Source organism: Pelodiscus sinensis, chromosome 4 (assembly GCF_049634645.1).
Source record: "Pelodiscus sinensis isolate JC-2024 chromosome 4, ASM4963464v1, whole genome shotgun sequence".
Classification (NCBI taxonomy): Eukaryota; Metazoa; Chordata; order Testudines; family Trionychidae; genus Pelodiscus; species Pelodiscus sinensis.
In genome coordinates this window covers 83407603-83428250 of record NC_134714.1, presented here as the reverse complement: position 1 = coordinate 83428250, position 20648 = coordinate 83407603, and the positions used below count along the sequence as shown (strand labels likewise).

Below are 20648 nucleotides of genomic sequence, written 5' to 3'. Positions count from 1 at the left end.
CATCAGCACCAGATTAGTAACATATTTTCAAATGGGATGGTCAAGATTTTCAAATGGAATGGTCTATAGTAGTTTTATTATTTTAATTAATATAGCAGTGTACTAGGAGTTTAGTTTATGCAGCCTTGTGCCCTTTAGAGCTTTGATTTAATTCTAGATGCTGTTGGTCTTGTCAGAAATTTCAGCTACAGACATCATCATCAAAGATTCTTTCTAAAGATGTACATTTTTCTGGAAAGTATCTAGAATGCAAGTGAAAAATGCAATTTGTACTGGATATAGATTGGTATCTTGTAAATACTATTATAAGAGCTGGGTAATTATTCCTAGATTTATATTCCTTGTGACCTTGGAATGTGGAAAGATGGGGAGAGTACTAAGCTCGTATAGTTTTGTCATACGTCAGTGGTATAAAGGCTGTTCTTAGTGCTTTTCTAAAGGAGTCTACAATAGATCTATATGATTGGGGCAGTGGGTATTTGATTATAGGAGCTTAGGAAAGAATCTAAGAATTGGGAAGCTGCAGCTAAGTAGAGTTAGTTTGGAAGGTACTTGGAGTCACAGGTAGTAGTATCTGCCCTTAAGATATTGTGCATATTCTGGGATAGAAAGTGCTGATCTATAGGAAATATAGGCAAGAAAGGAGACTTGGAATGGTGAGTGCTAGCTATGAGAGAAGGACATTTGGGGAGGTATTTGCTGGCATAGGATAGATAGGGAGATGTAAGATAATAGTAAAAAAATTGAACTAACAGAAATCATTGCATCCTGTCTGTTGTTTTGATGCCAATACAAATTCCGGATAACTGAACAGTCTCGTTGCTAGGAATAAGAGGCCCCACTCCACACTTGTGAGAGTGACTCTTTGACCATTAGCAGAGCTTATTTTCACACTCCTCTGTTATGCATTTTTCAAGCATTCATTTCTTGAAAAATTCCACTTGTACGTTTCTAAAAAAAAATGTTTAAATCTTTGCTTCTCTTCTTCCACTTGTGACTCCTATATTAATTTCCTCTCTGTGCTACATCATTTCCTTTTTCATGCTAGCCAATGAGGACCACTGGCCAAAGGTATGTAAGATCGTTTTCCCCCTCCCCTTTTTTTTGTTCCCTTTTGTTAATGTGTAGGTCGTCCACCTAAATACAACACGGTGCTGGGGTTTGGGGCTCTGACCCCCACATCCCCTCTATCCAGTCATCCTGACTCCCCTGAAAATGAAAAGACAGAGACCACATTTACTTTCCCCGCATCTGTTCAGCCTGTGTCCCTGCCTAGCCCCAGCTCCACAGACGTAAGTAATTCTTGGGGAAGGGTTGGCTTTTGGAAAGACGTGTAGAACCTACCACACTGGAAACTGCTTCAGAGTTTGGGTTTTTAAAACTCACTCACGGTTTGTCATGGTTCAGTGCAGTGAAACAGGCTAATGTTCTTTTACTTGTGTTTTATAGTATGGCACATATTTTCTGTGACACTCAGTCATTGATTGGAATGTTGGGATACACTGGGCATGCTTAGATGAGTCTACATGTTTTCTCAGCGAAGAATGAGTCCTATTATTTAGAGAGACCATAGTAGCAATAAGTTGCTGATGTTTCTGTAACAAGAGAAGGAACTTGTTGGATCACCCCGATAGTTCAATACAGTGTTCAGAGCTCTGATCACAGGAGGTTCTTATGTTCTGGTGTGATTGAATATGTTGCCTTTGCACTCCCAGCACACAAGACTTTCTTGAGCAAAATCTAGTTATTCTGTTATTTCTAAAGCGAAGGACAAAAATATTTTGTCAAAATGAAAAGATTTCCTTTTCATAGCACAGTCTTTTTTTGAGAACCTTATTCTTCTAACTCTTTGTAAAATATATAGTTAAATAATTGTCAGATCTAAACCCTAGAAAGCAAATAACTGACATTGAGTTTTCTCCCAGGCTACTGATCTTTCATTACCCTAAATGATACTATCACAGTAAACTACAATTTCTCTGAAAAAGGTGACTGTAATAAATAAGAGTAGACCAATGTAACTTCATCTGGAGCTGGTTAAAGATCTCAATATAAAGGGAATACTGTTATAGGACTATACTTGGAATAGAGGAATGAAATAACTAGGTAGACAAGAATACTCAGCAGTGAAAGTGCACTTCTAGTCTGAAAAGTGACTCTGAAAAAATGTGTCTTTCAGTAACTCCTGTCATATGGGCTCAGTTTACAGGAAAAAAATCAATTCCCTCCATCTGAACTATATCATCTCTGCAGGGCTAATAGTCAAAATGTACTTTGGTCACTAAAGTTAGCAGATGTCACCCTGATACACAAGGAGCACATACGTTGCGTTAAGAAGGGACCTTTTTTAAATGGTCAGTTTCAGTGTGCAACAGTATTTGAATAGCAAGAAAAATTTGCTGACAGATGAATGAGGCTGTAGAACAGATTCATGAAGGAAAAGTACATCTCCTCCCTCTCTGAGGACTAAAATTTACAAACCACTGGAAATTATACTGTAGAGGACAACTGTGGTGGCCCTAAGAGATGGACTGGATAACCTATTAAGTCTCTTACATCTCAGATTTCATTGATTTTTTTTTATCATGCCTTGTGACCAGAGCATAACAGTTCTTAGATAATTTATCTGTTACCATGTGTTCTACAATGCCTGACTATCACAGGATAAGTTGAGGAAAGTATTATTCTAGAGTTCCCGCCTGATTCTGAATTTCTTGCCTTTGGTGAAATTGATTAATATTTAAGCTCAGTACTCTGGGTTTTAACATACTTTTAACATTAAATGATCATTTTAAAAAATACAAAGACTCCAGAGGAAACATGTATGCTAACAATAGATGATTAAAATATATAACACATATGAATACACTTGGATAACTTGCAAAATTATCTCACGGTTCAGTGTATATACCATGTCAACAAGTAGCACAGCATTCCCCAGGAGTAATACAAATCTGTATACTAAAACAATTACAGTCAGGTTATCCAGTTTGTGCACAAAGGCAACATTAAAACATTAACATTGCTGTTTTAATTTTTAAAAATTCAGTCCCAAATGCTCATCCAGTGCACATTTTCCAACAATCGATCCAGCTAACTTTGATTTTAAAAGAAAATAGATGTTACTGCGGTAGATGCCTTTTTGAAATATCTAAGACCTATGAATTCTAGAAGCAGAAAATGTATCGGGAACCATGATGTGTCTATGACAAGTCCTTTATCTTAAAAATGCCACTATGAATTTGTTAAAAAAAATCTGTACTTCCACATTTACACTCTCCAGAATGATGACAGCTATTCAATATTTGGTCGTTGCATGGCATATTTTTTAGTAACTATAATTACTGTTAGGAAAAGTCGTATTTTGATGTAAGAACAAGGCTGAAAGTCAGGGGAGCTGGATTCTATTCATAGTCTTTCACAAATTCATAGTGTAGCCTTGTGAAAGTCAAATAATTTCTTGTGACTTAGTTTTCCCCTCTGAAAAATGAAATGTTACTTCCTTTAGTACGTATGGGTGCTAAGATTTAGTATACATGGGTGCTTAAAATTTATAAAGCACTTTGAGATTCTTGGCTGTAGAAATGCAAACTATTAATTATTTAAGCACCAACAATATGATTGGTGCTTCATAGAATGACAATGAGAGAGAGATGGTCTTTTGCATCAAGGAGCTTACAATCTGATTAGTAGGGCCCAACTAAATTAATGGTCTGCTTTGGTCAGTTTCATGGCTGGGAGTAAAATTAGTTCATTTAAAATTTTCAAATGTTTACATCTGAAATTTTAGGGCGTTGTAACTGGGGAGGATCCAAAAGATGATCAGGATCCAGTGATTGCAAGACTAGTGTAGGAAGGTTGTAGGATTACCACCCTACTTCTTCCCTGTTACTAGGGATACTGCCTTCAGAGCTGGGCAATCAGAGAAGGCTGCTGGCTGCATGCCCAGCTCTAATGCCAGTGACACCAGCAGTAGCAGTGCAAAAGTGAAGGTCAAAGAGTATGGAGGATGGGTTACTATAGGTCTGGTTTTTCTAGTAGTCCTCTGCCTGTGTGGTGGGTGATAGCCAGAGCTGCAGCCTCTCCATTCAGGGGTTGACAGCTGAAGCTACAGCCTCTCTATATCGGGGGTGACAGCTGCAGCCACAGTCTCTCTGCACAGAGGGGTGATAGTTTGAGTGCAGCTTCTCTGCATGGGGGAGTGACAGCTCAAACCACAACCTCTCTGCACAGGGACAGGGGAAGTGACAGTTTGAACTGTCAAGTTTCTTGAAGTTAGGGGAAATTCTCAGAGATGGGTCTGTTCTGCCCAGGAGTTGCTCCTGCAGGGAAAGAGGAAGTTTCATCCCTCCCCATTCCCATCCGAGACTAGCAGCTGAAGCCCTGCACAGGATAAGGGACCCCAAGTACATGCCAGATTTCACAAGGAAGATCAGATTGGACAGTCAGTGATGTATTTTCACAGCTGTGACTTTGGTAGGGCCTTCCTAATTAGATATTCAACAAACAGTATACTAGAGTGCTCACAGAAAGGGGCTTGTTTACAACAATCTTAATTTATTAAAAGTTGTGCAGGTTGTGTTGTCTTTGTTAAGGTTGCCCAATGCTTTGCATTGTAAGACCCCGTTTTCAGTTGCTGACAGCTTGGCCAAATTTAAATTGCTGCGTCTGGAAAGTTCCATGATGGGTTTCTAACTCTTAGCTGAAACGTTCAAAAAATTCCATCAAACAGTTCATCTATAACAAAACAAAATTAAGGGAAAATATCTTGTTTTCCCCAAGTCTAAAAAAATAACTGTTTTGTTGAGAAACTATATTGTATCCATGCTTTGGACCTGACTTAAAATTTAGCATGGGTATGACCTTTGAGTCAAGGAATTGCTTTTTAGCGTTCATGTGAAATTCCCCCTAAATTTGACCACACTATATCTAAAGTCCTGTGGAAATACAATTGTATCCACATCTGCATATTTTGTATCTTCAAAAATGAGCTATGGATATCTGCATTGACATCAGTGGATACAAATACTTGGAGATATAGATAGTCACAAATTTGCAGGGCTCTAACTATATGCCTGTGGAAAATCTGTTTGCACATGCTCAGTAGAGGCTTGTTAAAGTTTGGCAGCAGAATTCTCTGATTAATCCAACTATGCTGAGCGTGCTCCATCCCCTCACAGTTTCTATCAGCTAATCAGACTGCTCATGCAGAGTGACTGGGCCTTCTCCATCCCAAGGCTAAGCAGGATTTTTACTGCAGTTGCTCCTACATTCCAGGAGTACCTGTGCTACCAGGCACCAGAAGTGAGAGCAGTGAGACTCTCTCTCTCCTTTTCTATCAGTGCTGCCCCTGCTGTCATACAGGCAGTTTGCATGAAAAAGAGAAGACAAACTGATGAGTGCTGCAGGGTAAGGGTGCTGGAGGGGAAGTTGTGCAGAGTGAGGAGCAAGGGTAGGACCCCTGGCTGCGAGGAAAGATAAGAGCCTAGAAAGGAACAGTGTTAGGAGCAACAGCCAGAAGGGAGGGGACAGGCACAATACCAGGAGAGGCACATGATGAGCGTCAGAGAAGCAGGAACAAAGAATAGGAGAAGAGGGGCAGAAACAGGGCTGGAGGAGGCAAGATGGGCAGGGGCAAGAGTGAGGCAGAGAGAGAAAGGAGCAGAAAGGGACAGAGAGCCTGATGAAAGGGGCAGAAAGGTTTGTCATCACTTGTGTACACTTTCCTAAAAACCTGGAATTATTCCTGTTATTCTGGAATCTACATAGCTCTAAAACCCACTGGCAAAGGTATGTCTCCATGCCACTTTAGTGGCAAGTGCACTTAGAACAGTGGTTCTCAAAGTGCAGTTGACAGAACACTAGTGGGCCGCAGCTTGAGGCTCAGCCCCCCCCCCCTGCAGTGAGGAACCCACACAGGCACTCTAGCCCTGCGGCCCCTCCCTCTGCAAGGTTGGAGCACCAGAACCAGCTTCCCACTGTATGGGGGGGAAGCCCCAAGCCTTGTGGGCCTGATCCGGTTTGCAGGGAGAGCAGGTGGCTGTGTGCACTGCCATTCCCCCACCCCCCAGCTGGGGGAATGGCCACACAGGGAAGCGCCGCCTGGAGACTTTCTCCCTTGCTTCCATTGGCTGGAATTGCAGCCAATGGGGGCAGTGGGAGGTGGTGCCTGGGCACAAAGCCAGGTAAGCACCCCTGCACCACCCTATACTCAGACCCTGCATCCTCTCTTGCTCTTGCACCCTCCCTTGTGGCCTGATACCCCCCGCCCCAGACTGCTCCTGTACTCTTCTTTTCTCCCTCCCTCCTGGCCAGGACCCCCCACTCCCAGTCCGCTCCTTACCCAAACCTCCCCCACAGACCTTCAACCCTCAGCTCGCTCCTACACCCAGCAGAGATGATGGCCACCACGGGCCCTGGGGCAAGGTGGAAGGCCGGCTCCGCGCTCCCGGAAGAGGCAGGGCTGAGGACAGTCAGTCCTTAGCACTGCCTGGACCACTGCATTGGGCCATCCCCAGCCCTCAAAGCCATGCGGACTGGTACTCCGGTGCTCCCGCAGCAGTTCAAAGGAGCCTTGGGCCCCAGGGCAATTGCCCCTTCCTCTGCCTCATTGGTGGGTCTGCCTCCACCTTACTTCCTGCCCAGACCCCACACCATCACCCCCTCTTGCTCCTATTTTGTCGTCATAGGTGGTTTGCTGGTTCGTCCATGGAAAGGGTTACACTGGGTAGAGTGGGCTGTGGGCCTAAAAGTTTGAGAACCCCTGACTTAGGAAAAAACAGCCGTCTATTGATACCAGTTACTGTTATGTGACATAGTAGAGGACTGTGCCGTGGATTTAAATATGCCAGTTATGGTGGTGACCTAAATTCCCACTAAGCTGTATGTGTACACAGCTTCCCATTAAACCCTACACAGGAGCTCATGGTTGCAGCAGGGAGAGATGCCTCTCTCCAAGCCCCAAATTGTCCCACTCCACCGGCCTCTGCAGGGAGCTACCACGGCTCTGCCAGCCACGGCAACTCAAAGGAGTTCCTTTCCCTGAGCAAGAGCAGGTCTGTACTGGAGCCAGCAGGAAAGTGGCCAGTGCAGAAGGTCCGGCTTCTAGGTGGGGGGAACCATGGGGCTCCTCATGCTGTAGAGCCTCATACCCTCCTCCCCAAGGAGCTGGACCTGCTGGCTGCATCCAGGATGCAATGTGGTACCACAGGACAAGCAGGCACCAAGCAGCCTTCCTTGGCATCACTGCCCAAGTAAGCCCAAGCTCCCAACCCCTGCCCCACCCAGAGCCACTTCCTGCACTCCAAACTCCTCATCCCCAGCTCCGCCCCAAATTCCACATTCCTATCCCAGAGTTCTGCACCCCAGCCCTGAGCCTCTCCCCAAGGATGGAGCCCCCCTCTTGCATCCCAAATCCCTCATCCCCAGGCCAATCCTAGAACCCTCACCCCTCCTGCACCTAAGTACCCTGCCTTAGCACCTCCTGTATTCTGAATTCTTTGGCCCTACCTCCCACCCTAAACTCTTAATCTCTAGAGCCCCTCCCACATTCAGAACCCCTTAGCCCCATGCCCGCCACATGGATTTTGTTATGTGCACCAACATGAAGGTGATGTGTCACACATTGCCTCCACGTTGGTGCACGTAGCAAAATTTATTCCACTGAGAGGTAGGAAAAATTAGAAGGAACACTGGTGATGACCCATGTATGAGAGTCAGTATGGTACTGCAGGATGAAATTTTAATTTTTCAGTTTTTAAGTTTCTAAAAATCTTGGTAAATTTCGTCCAAATAACAAAGGCAAACTCTTAAATATTAGGAAATGTCAGAATTAAATTTGCCAGTGCAACCTTAATTCAGCTCTTTTTTTGCATAGGCATAATGATACTGTCTTTAAATAGTCACCTACACTTTTTTCCACAGGCTTTTTTCAGTATGTGTGTAGACAGACAGACAGACAGATACACGTGTACAGTTAATGGTGGCTTATTGTTATATATATTTCTGACCTAAATTCCAGGGCCTCATTGTACTAGGTATTATACAACATAATAAAGACCTGCAGTTGGTCTGCCCTGAAGAGCTTATCGATTTTTTTTTTCTTCCATCTAGGCTGCAGTTGATATAGGAACAGTAGAGGTGATGCAAAAAGTGACTTTGTTTCTTTCTGTGTTTCCTCTATTCTGGGGCCAGCTTCAGTCCTTCCCAGCCTCTAGCATGCATTAGAGCAGCCTGGCACTTTATGACTTCTCATAGCTGTTCAGAAGCCTGTAACCAGAATGTAGCAATGTAGAGGGGACATATGGCATACAATTTGGCCCATATTATACATACATACATACAACACACAAAACATGGGACACTTTCTAGGAATTAAATACTGGCTGGGAAGAGTTGCAGAACCACTCACCAGTTGTTAATTCCAATTAAATGCCCTGCACTATTGCATTGTTACTTTGAGAAGATGAAAATAGGGCTATGGATTTGTGTGTGTATGTGTGTGCATGTATGTGTGTGTGTGTGTGTGTGGCCATTCCAGTTAGTACATAGGGGCTTTACTGGAAAATTAATACTTTGCACATTAACCCATCTCATTACATGAATCATCATTCAACATTCCATGGAATTTAGAAGTTCTAAACCTGAATTGTTGAGCAATTGATACTTTCATTAGAGATCGTTAAGGAAATCACCTGCTCAGATCTGATTCTGCAAGATATCTGATATCACAGTGCTTAATGGGTCTGATCCTGAAAGATACTGATTTACCCCCGCAACATTCATAATGCTCTCAATTACCATTGTGTTCAGTGGTAGTTGAAGATGCTTAGCATGTCACAAGATTGGGCCATGCAATAACATAGAACTTCAAAAGACTCTATGATAAATATCCTTTGAAGACTGGATTACAGAGGATTTTCTTTTTGCCTTCATCTTGTTTCTTGTCTGCCTTCTGTTCCTCTATGCATTCACACACCACAGGAAATAGGAAAAGGAAGCTCTTCCCAGTAACACAGATTTCATTTCAAGGAAGGCATGAAATCTCACTAATTTGATTCCTCAACTTACATTTAAGAACTCCCTTTAGTATTGAAGATGAAATGATCTCAGAACCCAATGCTCATTTGATTTATGGAAGTTATAGAATCAAAACATGGCACTGAGCTTCAAGAAAGATGGACTCTTTGAAAAACAGGACAGTAGGACAGTAGTATTAACTTTGTGAATTAAGGACAAGGAGCAGCTCCCCATAGAGTAAGATTTATCTTTCAAGGAGTCTGCAAATTAAACCTCAGTAGTCTGTATTTGTGTGTGATTTTCTTTGAAACTACATGGATCTCTGCTGCATACATTTAATAGTTATTCCTAAGGCCCTACCAAATTCATGGCCATAAAAAATTTGTCAGAGACCATGAAATCTGGTATCTCATTGTGAAATCTGGTCTTTTGTGTGCTTTTATCCTGTACTATATGGATTTCTTGGGAGATACCAGTGTTTCTCAAATTGGGGAACCTGACTGTAAAAGGAGTTTAAGGAGGGTCACAAGGTTATGTTGAGGGATTGAGGTATTGCCACCTTTACTTCTGCGTTGTCTTCACAGTTTTCTGTGCTGTGTCCTTCAGAGCTGTGCAGATGAAGAATGGTAGCTGCTGACTGAGGACCGAGTACTGCAGGCAGCAGTTCTGAAAGAAGAGTGGCAGTTCCATGCCATGCTATCCTTACTTTTGCACTAGTTCTGGCAGTGGCTCTGCCTTCAGAAATGGACTCCCAGCCAGCAGCCACTACTCTCCAGCTGCTCAACTCTGAAGACAGAACCACTGCCAGCAGCACCGCAGAAATAAGGATAGCGGTACTGCAACCTCTTCTTAAAATAACCTTCTGACCCTCCCACAACTTCTTTTTGGGTCAGGACCCCTACAATTACAACACTGTGAAATTTCAGTTTTTAATAGTTAAAATAATGAAAATCATGATTTTTAAAATCCTATGACAATGAAATTGTCCAAAATGGACTGTGTATTTGGTAGGGCTCTAATTCCCTAATAAAGAAAAAAATCCACCTTTTTGACCAGCCACATACTGTATAGGAGTCGGGCAAAATTTAATTCTAAAACACCAAAACTCCTCAAACATGTGAACAGGCTTCACAGGTCAAATGGAACATAGTGTGTCCTGATATTTCATACTAAAGAGGCATGCAGCTGCAATTCTTTTCATTTGAGACAAATTAGGATTAAGATCCTGTAAGCATTGTGTGTATATGTGTAATTCACTGAAGTCAATTAGAATTGCATGTGCCAAGGTCTTGAAACATTGGGCTATAGGTGTGGCAAGTTGCCAACCCCGCACTCCCGCCCCTGTGGATAAAAGCTAGAGTTTAGGTATCCCTGTTTTGCTCTCTGATCTTTAAGCTGTTTTCCTTGAGTGTTCCTCTGTTCAAACATCTACCTATTAAAATCACAATAGCCTGAGAAGGACATAATGGGAGGAAAGAGAGAGGAAAAAAAGAGAGAAAAATAAACCTAACCTTGCATTAAATTTTTGATTGGGAACTGAATAATTGGGAAAAGTAAGTGCTTCTAATAATAATGCAAAAATAGTTAAACATAGATTTTTTTTAAAGAACACTATCAACTAACTTTACAGTTCCTTGTGAAAACCTCTTTTTCCCCTCTTGTTTTTTTGAATTGTTGTTATCCCCTCATTCTGTCCCTTACAGCCCTTGCCTAATAATGAAGCAGAAATCAGTAGCCATTGTAAGTCTGGGGCAATGAATTTTTAAAATATAATGGACTAAAAGTACTCGATGTAACTTCAGTGAAGTTAAGAGTTTCTTCAGTGATTAATGTGATCCATTCTTTTTAATTTACATATCAGAGCACTTTTCTCATTTAGTATAACAGTTTGAAAAGTTGTCACACATGTGGTCTAAATACTTGCTGGTGTTATTTTAAAGTTTAATATTGCCTTGTGCAGTTTCTTAGGAAAGACTGTGGACACAAGGCAGCTTCATATGTACACTCCTCACATGGAGCTATGCTTACATCCAAAGATTAGAAGGACCAAGTAAAGTGGGCATCTTACCAGTGTAGGCTGAAACCAATGAAAATCTTCCTAAGATGGATGATGCGATAGGGATTGTTACTAAAGGCTGTGGTAACAAGTGTTCACTAGGGCCTCTCACCTGGGGAGGGCAGAGGGCTTTGCACATCTGTCATCCTCACTGGTTCTCCTGTTACACTTCCTAAAAAGAATTTAGCCATATGGAATCCCATAGCTGTAGCTTGTGCGAAAGAGTTTCGGTTCAACTAGGATGTAGATGTCAAAGGTCAAAGTTCATTTTTTGCCTTCTTCTTTCTCACCCCCTTCCCTCAATTTTGTAGGGCGATATCCATGAGGATTTTTGCAGTGTTTGCAGGAAAAGCGGGCAGTTGCTGATGTGTGACACATGTTCACGTGTGTATCACCTGGACTGTCTGGACCCACCTCTGAAAACCATTCCCAAGGGCATGTGGATCTGTCCCAAATGTCAAGACCAGGTATTGTTTGAAAGATAGGGAGTTTCACATCACATACTACAAAGATTTTCCAAGTTAAAGAAAATAACCTGATCACTTGGCTTAGTTAGATTGGGACAGCCTGACATTGAACAAATCTATTTGGTCTGTAATTAGGCTTGTGTGAATTTCATCAAATTGCCACTGTTCTAATGCTCACAAATTCTAAGCCTTTAAGTCTTGCTTTTTGTGCTCCCAGATTCAGGGTCCTTTTGTGTTACCCTTGTGTTTCAACTCTGCTTTTCTGGGGCAAAGCACACAAACTTTTGGGAAAGGTTCTCTGTGACCGATAGGGATTTTCCTGTAGCTTTTCTACCTAGAATTTCTCTGAAAGGCAGTAGTTCTTTATCCAAAGTGAATAGGATATTTGCACAAGCCTACCCTTAATAGAGAGAGAAAATGCTGAGCCACTGCTTCATGGTAAAACCCAAACATTTTTGTTCTCTTTCATGATACATTCAGTGTCAGAATAATAACTATCAATGAATGACTTGAACATTCTTCCCTCAAAATTTCTATGTACAAATATATAAATGGATTGGAATAATGAGATGATATTTCATCCACTAATGGCATAAAGATTACAAGATAAAGAAGCTATTAACATACTGTCTGACGTAAGAGGGTGCCCTAGTAGTCCATGTGAGCCTCTGTTAACCAGCTGATAACATTCGAGAGCAACCTGGCATTTCCATATGCATGTTACTTACATAAAGCAACAAATAAACAGAAAGTCCCAGGAAATTAAGATACTCAACATGGCTGTAGATGAAGGAGAGGGAATAGACTTCTTTTTATTCCTCTCCCTCCCCCTCCATGACCACCACCTATTCGTGCTTTACTGAAAAGTTACCAGAAAAATATACCTAAAAGTGTCAAAGACATTTTGCTTTAGAGTGACTCCAACCTCAGTCCCCTGAATCATTCCTCTGGTGATTTACCAAACTCGTCCTTCCTCTCTAGATAGGGTCTATGAAGAGGGATTCTGTTTATCCTCTTAAAAACAAGAATGATGCTTATCCTAAGGTTTGGCAATGCCAATAACATAATACTGAGAGCAGGTGGAGATGGGAAAGTGTCATGTCTTATGTGTTTGAAAGTGTGAAGTTCATATGTGTGGTGTAGAGGCTGTTCTGTGCCATTAGAGGGGTTCTCCTGGGAACAACTTAGATCAGCAATTTGTCTGAGCCGTGAAGTCACTGTCCTGTCTTCTGGCAAGTTTGAGATCAGATATGTTGTCTTTTCATTCCTCTTTAACCTATGAAGTTTCAGGAGCACACACATTTGTGGTTATGAGGGAGAAAATGAGAGAGAAAAGTGAGAAAATGCTGACATTTGTGATAAACTTGCCTCTGTTGTGGAGGCTATAATACAGATGCAAATAATTCTGTTGAACCTTGGACCAGGATTGCAAGGCATTATGTTAACAGGTTGTGTCTAATGATAGCCACGAAAGAAACTTTTTTTGTCTCTTCCCTTTTTCTTTCTCCCTTTCCCAGAGGTAAAATGTGTGCAAGCTAAATGTACACACTCTTCTTTCAGATGCTGAAGAAGGAAGAAGCAATCCCATGGCCAGGGACTTTAGCAATTGTTCATTCATATATTGCATACAAAGCAGGTAGGAAAACAGAGAACACCTTTGCTTTTGTTTTCATGTTTGTACAGTGCTATTTTGGGGACTGGGATTGGGAAGGATGTGTTTTAAGAAGGAAATTAGATGGGGGGGACCCCTGGATAGTCCAAGTAATAATATGAAAAGAGCAGGCTAAGTACTTTGTGGAAGCTTCATGTGACTCTTCATTTATGCAAGTGCTATTTCAGGTATGATCCAATGTGTCCATGTGCGAAGCAGCTTAGGGACTCCATTTGAAGGGCATAATGGGACCCTTTTAATATTTATCATTGAGAGGATTATTATTTCCTTTTATAGCAAAAGAAGAGGAGAAGCAGAAACTACTTAAATGGAGTTCAGATTTAAAACAAGAAAGAGAACAGTTAGAACAGAAGGTCAAACAACTCAGCAATTCCATAACAGTAAGTATTTTTTCCACTGTAATATTACACTTGTTCTCTGTAGCCCTTTCATTCTAGCACCATGCAAACAGGCAGAGTGTAAATCTGGAGACTGGTACTTGGAGGCCTGATCCAGCTCTTATTGAAGAGAGTGGGAGTTGGTTAAATTTATATTTGAACTTTGCTGTTTCTCCTACCCTTTGGATCGTTTGAATACTTAAAGTACAGCCAACATAAACTCATTCTAGCTTTACCTTTCAGAGATATACAATAACCCATAGCACCAACAGTTGACAAACACAACTCATGGAGATGTATAATGGACCCTATGACTCTTATCTTTATTACAGAGGAGCAGCCCTAAGTGGCTACATGTCCCAGTATCTAGTTCTTCACTTTATTCTGAGTCAGTAAGCCAAATTGCATCATGGAACTTAAAGCCTTGGTATATAGTCTTGTCATACCTAAAATGAAAGCAAGTGCAGTGGAATCCATGTTACTCACAGGTTTGGCTCAGAGGTTGATGGCAAGTTACCAAGGCAGTCTTAATTTGAGCAAACTTTGGGTGCCCCTGCCTAATATTAATTAAAGCTTGCCACACTTTTTTTCCCCATCCAGAAACCATGTTATCCACCATATTTTGTAACAGTAATAACTAGAACCTATGTGTAGCACGTAATTTTCTCTAACCATAACACCAGATATAAACATGAGCCCCTCAGGAAGGCCTATTAATATCACAGAATTATAAATGCTAAGTTGTTCTTTGAGAGATGTCCCTATCGATGCTCCAAAGCATGTCGGTGTGCTGCCTCCGAACCCATTTTCCAGAGTCTTCAAAGCAGTGTCCCTGGAGCCACGCATGCCCGCATCTCTTGCCACATGCTACTACAGTGCAGGCATCATACATGCGCGAGTTTCCTCCCCACCCCCACCCCAATTCATTTTCTGCTGCCTTCGGTCACAGATGGAGCTTGGGCAGTGTTCCCAGCCTCATATCGTGTTTTACATAAGTAATCCCAGTTGTTTAGTTTTTACTTGTAGGTAGTTTGTTTTTCCCTTAACTGTTGTTTGTTTAAGTTTAAAAAAAAATTGTTTTTCCTCCATGTTCTTTTCCCTTTTGTTAGTGCTAATAAGTGCCATGTCTGGCTCTCCAGGCTTTAAGTGCTGTTCCACATGTAAGGATACTATTCCCGTCTCGGACGGACACACTCAGTGTGTCTGCTGTCTCAGAGAGGCACACGTTGCTTAGAAATGTCCTCACTGTCCTAAACTGAAGGCCAGAGCATGGCGTGAGAGAGCACTGCACCTCACGCATATTATGCTCGAGAAGTTGTTAAGACTAGCTTCAGACTCAGCAGCCCGAGAAATCCCAAGCACAAAAGGAGAAAAAGTCCTCAAAGAAACGCTCTTCCTCCTTACCTCAGGAGGCTCCGGCTCCTAAATGCTTTTGTCCGGTGCTAAGAACCGCTCTGGCACTGTGATTAAGTACTTATGACCAGGGCTTAACGATAACAGCAAAAACCACCAGCCCCTCTGTGCATGCACAAGACCTGCACTGCGCATACGCGAACTGCCGGTGAATGGGGAAACTGGCTGACATCTACTCGCCATGGGCGAGTGGATAAGCGGATTTGTCGAGCCCTGCTTATGACACTCTGGGCTTATCCGGCGCTGCCACAAAAGTGGGTCATGTCAAATCCTGCCCAGAGACTTCAGTCTTCAAGTTGCCTGCCTCCAGTGTCATGGCATCTGCTGGCACTTATGTTACCTTGCCAGCACCTATGTAGCAATCTGGTAGCAGACCTATGTAACTTTGTTCTCACCCACAATTATTTCCAATTTGGGGACAACTTATACCTCCAGATCAGCGGCACAGCCATGGGTACCCGCATAGCCCCACAGTACGCTAACATCTTTATGGTTGACTTAGAACGTTGCCTCAGATCCCATCCCCTTTTATCCCTCCTTTACTTACACTACATCGATGACATCTTTATGATCTGGACCCATGGCCAAGAAACACTGGACGCATTCCACAGAGACTTTTAACAACCTACACCCCACCATCAATCTCAGCCTGGACCATTCAACATGAGAGATCCATTTCCTGGACATCACAGTACAAATCACTAATGGAAAATTAAATACCACTCTCTACAGAAAACCCATTGACTGCTACACTTACTTACATGCCTCCAGCTTCCATCCAGGACACACCATACGATCCATCGTCTGTAGTCAAGCCCTTAGGTACAACCGCATCTGCTCTAATCCCACTGAAAGACCAGAAACTTCAAGATCTCTACCAAGCATTTGTAAATTTCAATTACCCACCAGGGGAAATAAAAAAAACAAATTGAAAGAGCCAGACGAATACCCAGAAACCGTCTACTTCAAGACAGACCCAAGAAAACCAACAATAGAACACCACTTGTCATCACCTATAGTCCCCAACTTAAACCCCTCCAACGCTTTATCAATAACCTACAACCTATGTTGGAACAGGATACTACACTCCGAGAGGCTCTGGGGGACAGACCCATACTCTCCTGTAGACAATCATCTAACCTCAGGAGGATTCTTACCAACAACCACAGGACATACCACACTAATACCAACCCTGGAACTTTCCCTTGCAACAAACCCCACTGCCAACTTTGTCCACATATTTACTGTGGTGACACCATCACTGGACCTAACTATGTCAGTTATATGATCAAGAACACATATTCCTGTTCATCCAGAAATATAATTTATGCCATCATGGGCCAACAGTGTCCTTCTGCTATGTATATTGGACAGACTTCTCAGACACTTCACCAAAGAATTAATGCCCACAAATAAGGTATCAGACATCTTCACAAGGGAAAACCAGTTGCTTTTCATTTCAACCTACCTGGACATAATCTTAACAACCTTACTACATGCATTTTACTTCAAAGAGACTTTAACACCAGATTACAGAGGGAAACTTCAAAACTTTCTTTCATGCTTAAATTTAACACTTTACGAATGGGTCTTAACAAAGATGCTAATTACCTTAACCATTACAAAGATAGCTTCCCCACTTATCACCCTTGATTAGCCATTCATTGACTCATAAATAGCTATTCCCTCCCTCTCCTTCACCCCACCTTCTGTACTAAATCTGATTTGTCAGTTTAATAATGTGTTCACTTTTTTCATTGTATTCCTTTGGCATATATGGTCATGCCAATTCTCTTCCAGAATATGATCTGAGGAAGTGGGTCTGGCCCACGAAAGCTCATCACCTATTAAACCATCTTGTTAGTCTTTTAAAGTGCTACCTAGTTTTTCCTTTTGTTTTTGCATGATTAGACTAACACGGCTACCTCTCTATTACTACTCCCATACTCCAGACACCCTCGCCAGAAATACCATCAATCTCGCAAATTACCTTCTGTACCTCAGCTGTCCCCCTCCACCACAATCCCCATCTCCCCAAAGACTACGTGCAATACAAGGGGAGCAATCTGATCCCACATTGGATACTTTGCCTGATACTAAAAAATCATCCTCCCCAGATGAAGCCATGATGCCTCCTTCCTCCCACTACAGCAGAAGATTTCTCACATTTTCAAGATCTTTATAAACGGGTATCTGCTGAACTCAATACCCCATAAAGGAAGTATCAGACAACTGACACAAACTGACTAACATTTTATTAACACCTACAACTTTCAAGATTAATCCAGCCATTATGAAACCAGCAAAGACCATCTGGCAAATAACTGCCATGGCCACTCTAACATGCAAATGAGCTGACAAAAAATATTATATTCCTCCAAAAGAGTCAGAATTTCTTTTTACCGATCCTGCACCTAACTCTTTGGGAATGGAAGCAGCCCAGGAAAGGACCAAGCAGCAGCACTTTAGATCTAACCCATCTGATCATCACAGCAAAAGGCTGGATCGCTTCGGTTGAAAATGTCCTCCATCTTACAATTTTGAGTGACAAATTATGAGGCGCTACTCAGTAAATATGACCATAGAAATTATTCAAAAATAACAATTTTATTGCAGATATCCCTGAGGTAAAAAAGCAACAATTCAAAGCTGTCATTATTGAGGGTCACATAATATCCAGGACAGCTCTCCAAGCCGCCCTAGATGCTGCTGACACAACTGCTCGGTCTACCCCAACAGCCGTAGTCATGAAGAGGACCTCATGGTTCAAATCTTCATTTTTCCCCGAGAGATCCAATCAACTGCAGAAGACCTCCATTCAATGGGCAGAAATTATTCACAGCCAACACTAATGAACTGATTTTAGAGCAGTGCTTCGATCTCTTGGCATCCACAATCCTGCAAATATGAGAAGACAACAATACAGGTATCGGCTATACTCTAGACCCAGACAACTAGACTCATTGGTATAACAGACAAGAACAACATAAACAGAACCACTTCAGAGGCAAGGGGTCAATGATGACACCAACCCTTTAACAACTCTCAGTAATCACAACCTTCTAAAAAGCAAATTTGAGTCATGTGTCGAGGGCTGTGAAAACCTTTCGCCCATTCCAACACCTACACCATCTAAATTGTTCAAGCACTGTCTTCTACTCTATATTGACATCCGGAGAAGAATAACATCAGATAAATGGGTTCTATAAATAATCAAGCTCAGATATACTGTTCCCTTCATGTCAACATCCTCTCCCCATCCCCCTACCCAGTCTCCCTTCAGGGACCACTCTCACAAGGATCTTCTCCAACAGGAGGTTACACATCTTTTACAACTTGGGCAATTGAGTTAGTCCCCACTCAGTACAGGCAGAAAGGTTTTTATTCCCATTACTTCCTCACGGAGAAGAAGTCGGGAGGATGGCAACCCATCCTTGATCTATGAGCACTCAATAAATTAATAAAGAAGCAAACATTTAAGATGGTGACACTTGCCACTATCATACTGGTGTTGGAAAGAGGCATCTGGTTTTCATCCCTCTACTTGCAATATGCATATTTCCACATTTCCATTTATTTTGCTCACCAACGACTTCTTCGATTCATTTTAGGTACCCAACACTATCAGAACAAGGTTCTACCATTTGGCCTTTCAACAGCTCCCAACGTTTTTTCAAAGGTGTTATCGGTTGTTACAGTGTACCTGAAGAAATGATCTGTAATTATATTTCCTTACCGTGATGACTGTCTCCTCGCAGCGTGCTTTGAATCTGATGCTTGGCTTTCCTTCTCCATCACAAGACAACATCTTCGTCTACAGATAAATGAAAACAAGTCAAATTTAGTTCCTCCCTAAAAGATCCATTTTACAAGCCCATTATCAAAGTCCCTCATTATCCTACCCTCGATGAAGAAGTCTCTTGTCTGGTGACACACAAAAATCTGTGCTCTGGTGTCCCATTCATTACCTCAGAACCATCCGTTTCCATGATGGATGTGTCCCTCATGTCTCTCATTTGCGGCACCACATGGGTTGTGGTCCAGCAATGATAGGGGCCTCCACATCAATGTGCTAAAATTGCAGGTTGTAAGATATGCTGCAAGGTATTTCTTTCTCAACAATGTCCTGTCAGATTATACATAGATAATGTTGTGGCAAAGTTTTATATAAACCATCAGGGCAGAGCATGATCACACAAACTGTGTACCAAAGCAATTGCACTTTGGAATTGGTGCCTAAGACACGGTGTATATATACTTCCGTACACCTTCCTGGTCACCTCAACACTATGGCTGATGCTCTAAGCAGAACACTGCCCACGAAACACAAGTGGCAACTTGACCCAGCTATCCTTTCACGGATCTTCTAACAATGGAGTAACCCCACCATAGACCTCTTTGCCACCCAGAACAACAACAAGTGTCTGCAGTTTTGCTCCAGAGCCAGCATAGGGAAGGGTTCTTTCGGGGACGCCTTCCTGACGAAGTGATTGTTTCACCTTCTGTATGCCTCCCCCCCCCATACCTCTTATCAACAGGGTCGTGATCAAGGTGCAGATGAACAAGGCACAACTAATTATGATAGCACCTTTCTGGCCACAGTAACCCTGCTTCCCGTTTCTACTCAGAATGGCGTACATATCATCAATTCCCCTCCCTCACAACCTGGATCTGTGCATCCCAGTCTCCACATGCTGAACCTGAATGCCTGGCTCCTCACTGATTTTCCACAAAAGAGAATGCTCTGAATAGGTTCAATGCATACTTTTGCACAGTAGAGCCCAAAGTACTCCCAAGACATACCTTCAGAAGTGGAAAAGGTTTTTTATATGGTGTGCACGTCATCATGTTAACCCATCCATATCTCTATTGCCTCTAATCTTGGATTATTTGTTGCACCTTAAACAAGATGGTCTTGTGCTGAATTCCATCAAGGTTCACCTTGCTGCTATAGCCACCTTGCATCTCAAGATAGATGATACTTAAGTATTTTCCCATCCTCTCACTAAGAGGTTCATCGAAGGCCTACATGCACTTTACCCTCAGGCACATCCTTGTGATCTTCACCTGGTTTTAAACACCCTTACTAGAACCACATTTGAGCCAATGGTCACCTGCTCCCTATTGCACCTTTCTACGAAGACTGTTTTTCTTGTAGCCATTCCATTGGCCAGACATGTAGGAGAAATTGCAGCATTTGTGGGAGACCCCCCCCCCCACACACACACACACATGCCACCTTTTTCAGGGACAAGGTCACCCTACATACTCACCCTAAGTTTTTACCAAAGGTACATTTGTCCATTCAATTGAATCAGACTACACTTACCTACATTTTTTTCCAGAATCCCATGCTAACTCATTCAGATCAAGCATGCACACTCTCGATTTACACAAAGCACTTTCCTTTTACTTACAACACACGAGATCATTCAGATCTACTCCTAGACTATTTTTCTGCATAGTGAATCATAAAAAAAGCCAGGCCATCTGAGCTCAGCGACTTTCTCACTGAATTTCGGACTGGTGCTAATCTTCCTGACAGTATAAGGGCACACTCAACTAGCGCCATGTCTACCTCAGTGGCATTTCTATGAAAGGTCCCTATAGCAGACATTTGCACAGCCGCTACATGGCCATCAAAA

The 20648-nt window shown here is 42.3% G+C and overlaps 2 protein-coding genes across 20 annotated transcripts in view; one reads left to right on the top strand and one right to left on the bottom strand.

The window, feature by feature from the left end:
- Positions 1–20648, top strand: part of PHF21A (PHD finger protein 21A) — a 287213-nt gene that overhangs the window by 263221 nt on the left and 3344 nt on the right. For 9 of the 13 annotated variants that reach the window (XM_075927575.1, XM_075927572.1, XM_075927567.1 and 6 more), the window contains 4 exons: positions 1129–1292; positions 11386–11541; positions 13102–13177; positions 13490–13593. In XM_075927575.1, the coding sequence (XP_075783690.1) occupies positions 1129–1292; positions 11386–11541; positions 13102–13177; positions 13490–13593 (500 nt within the window). Of the gene's footprint in view, positions 1–1048; positions 1072–1128; positions 1293–11385; positions 11542–13101; positions 13178–13489; positions 13594–20648 lie in introns of all 13 variants that reach the window. The other 4 variants (XM_075927577.1, XM_075927576.1, XM_075927582.1 and 1 more) reach the window with 2 other exon arrangements.
- Positions 17603–20648, bottom strand: part of LARGE2 (LARGE xylosyl- and glucuronyltransferase 2) — a 72097-nt gene continuing 69051 nt past the window's right edge. For all 7 annotated transcript variants that reach the window (XM_075927562.1, XM_075927561.1, XM_075927563.1 and 4 more), the window contains 2 exons: positions 18740–18817; positions 17603–17901 (listed from right to left, as the gene is read on the bottom strand). In XM_075927562.1, the coding sequence (XP_075783677.1) occupies positions 17778–17901; positions 18740–18817 (202 nt within the window). In that variant the 3' untranslated portion in view covers positions 17603–17777. The remainder of the gene's footprint in view (positions 17902–18739; positions 18818–20648) is intronic.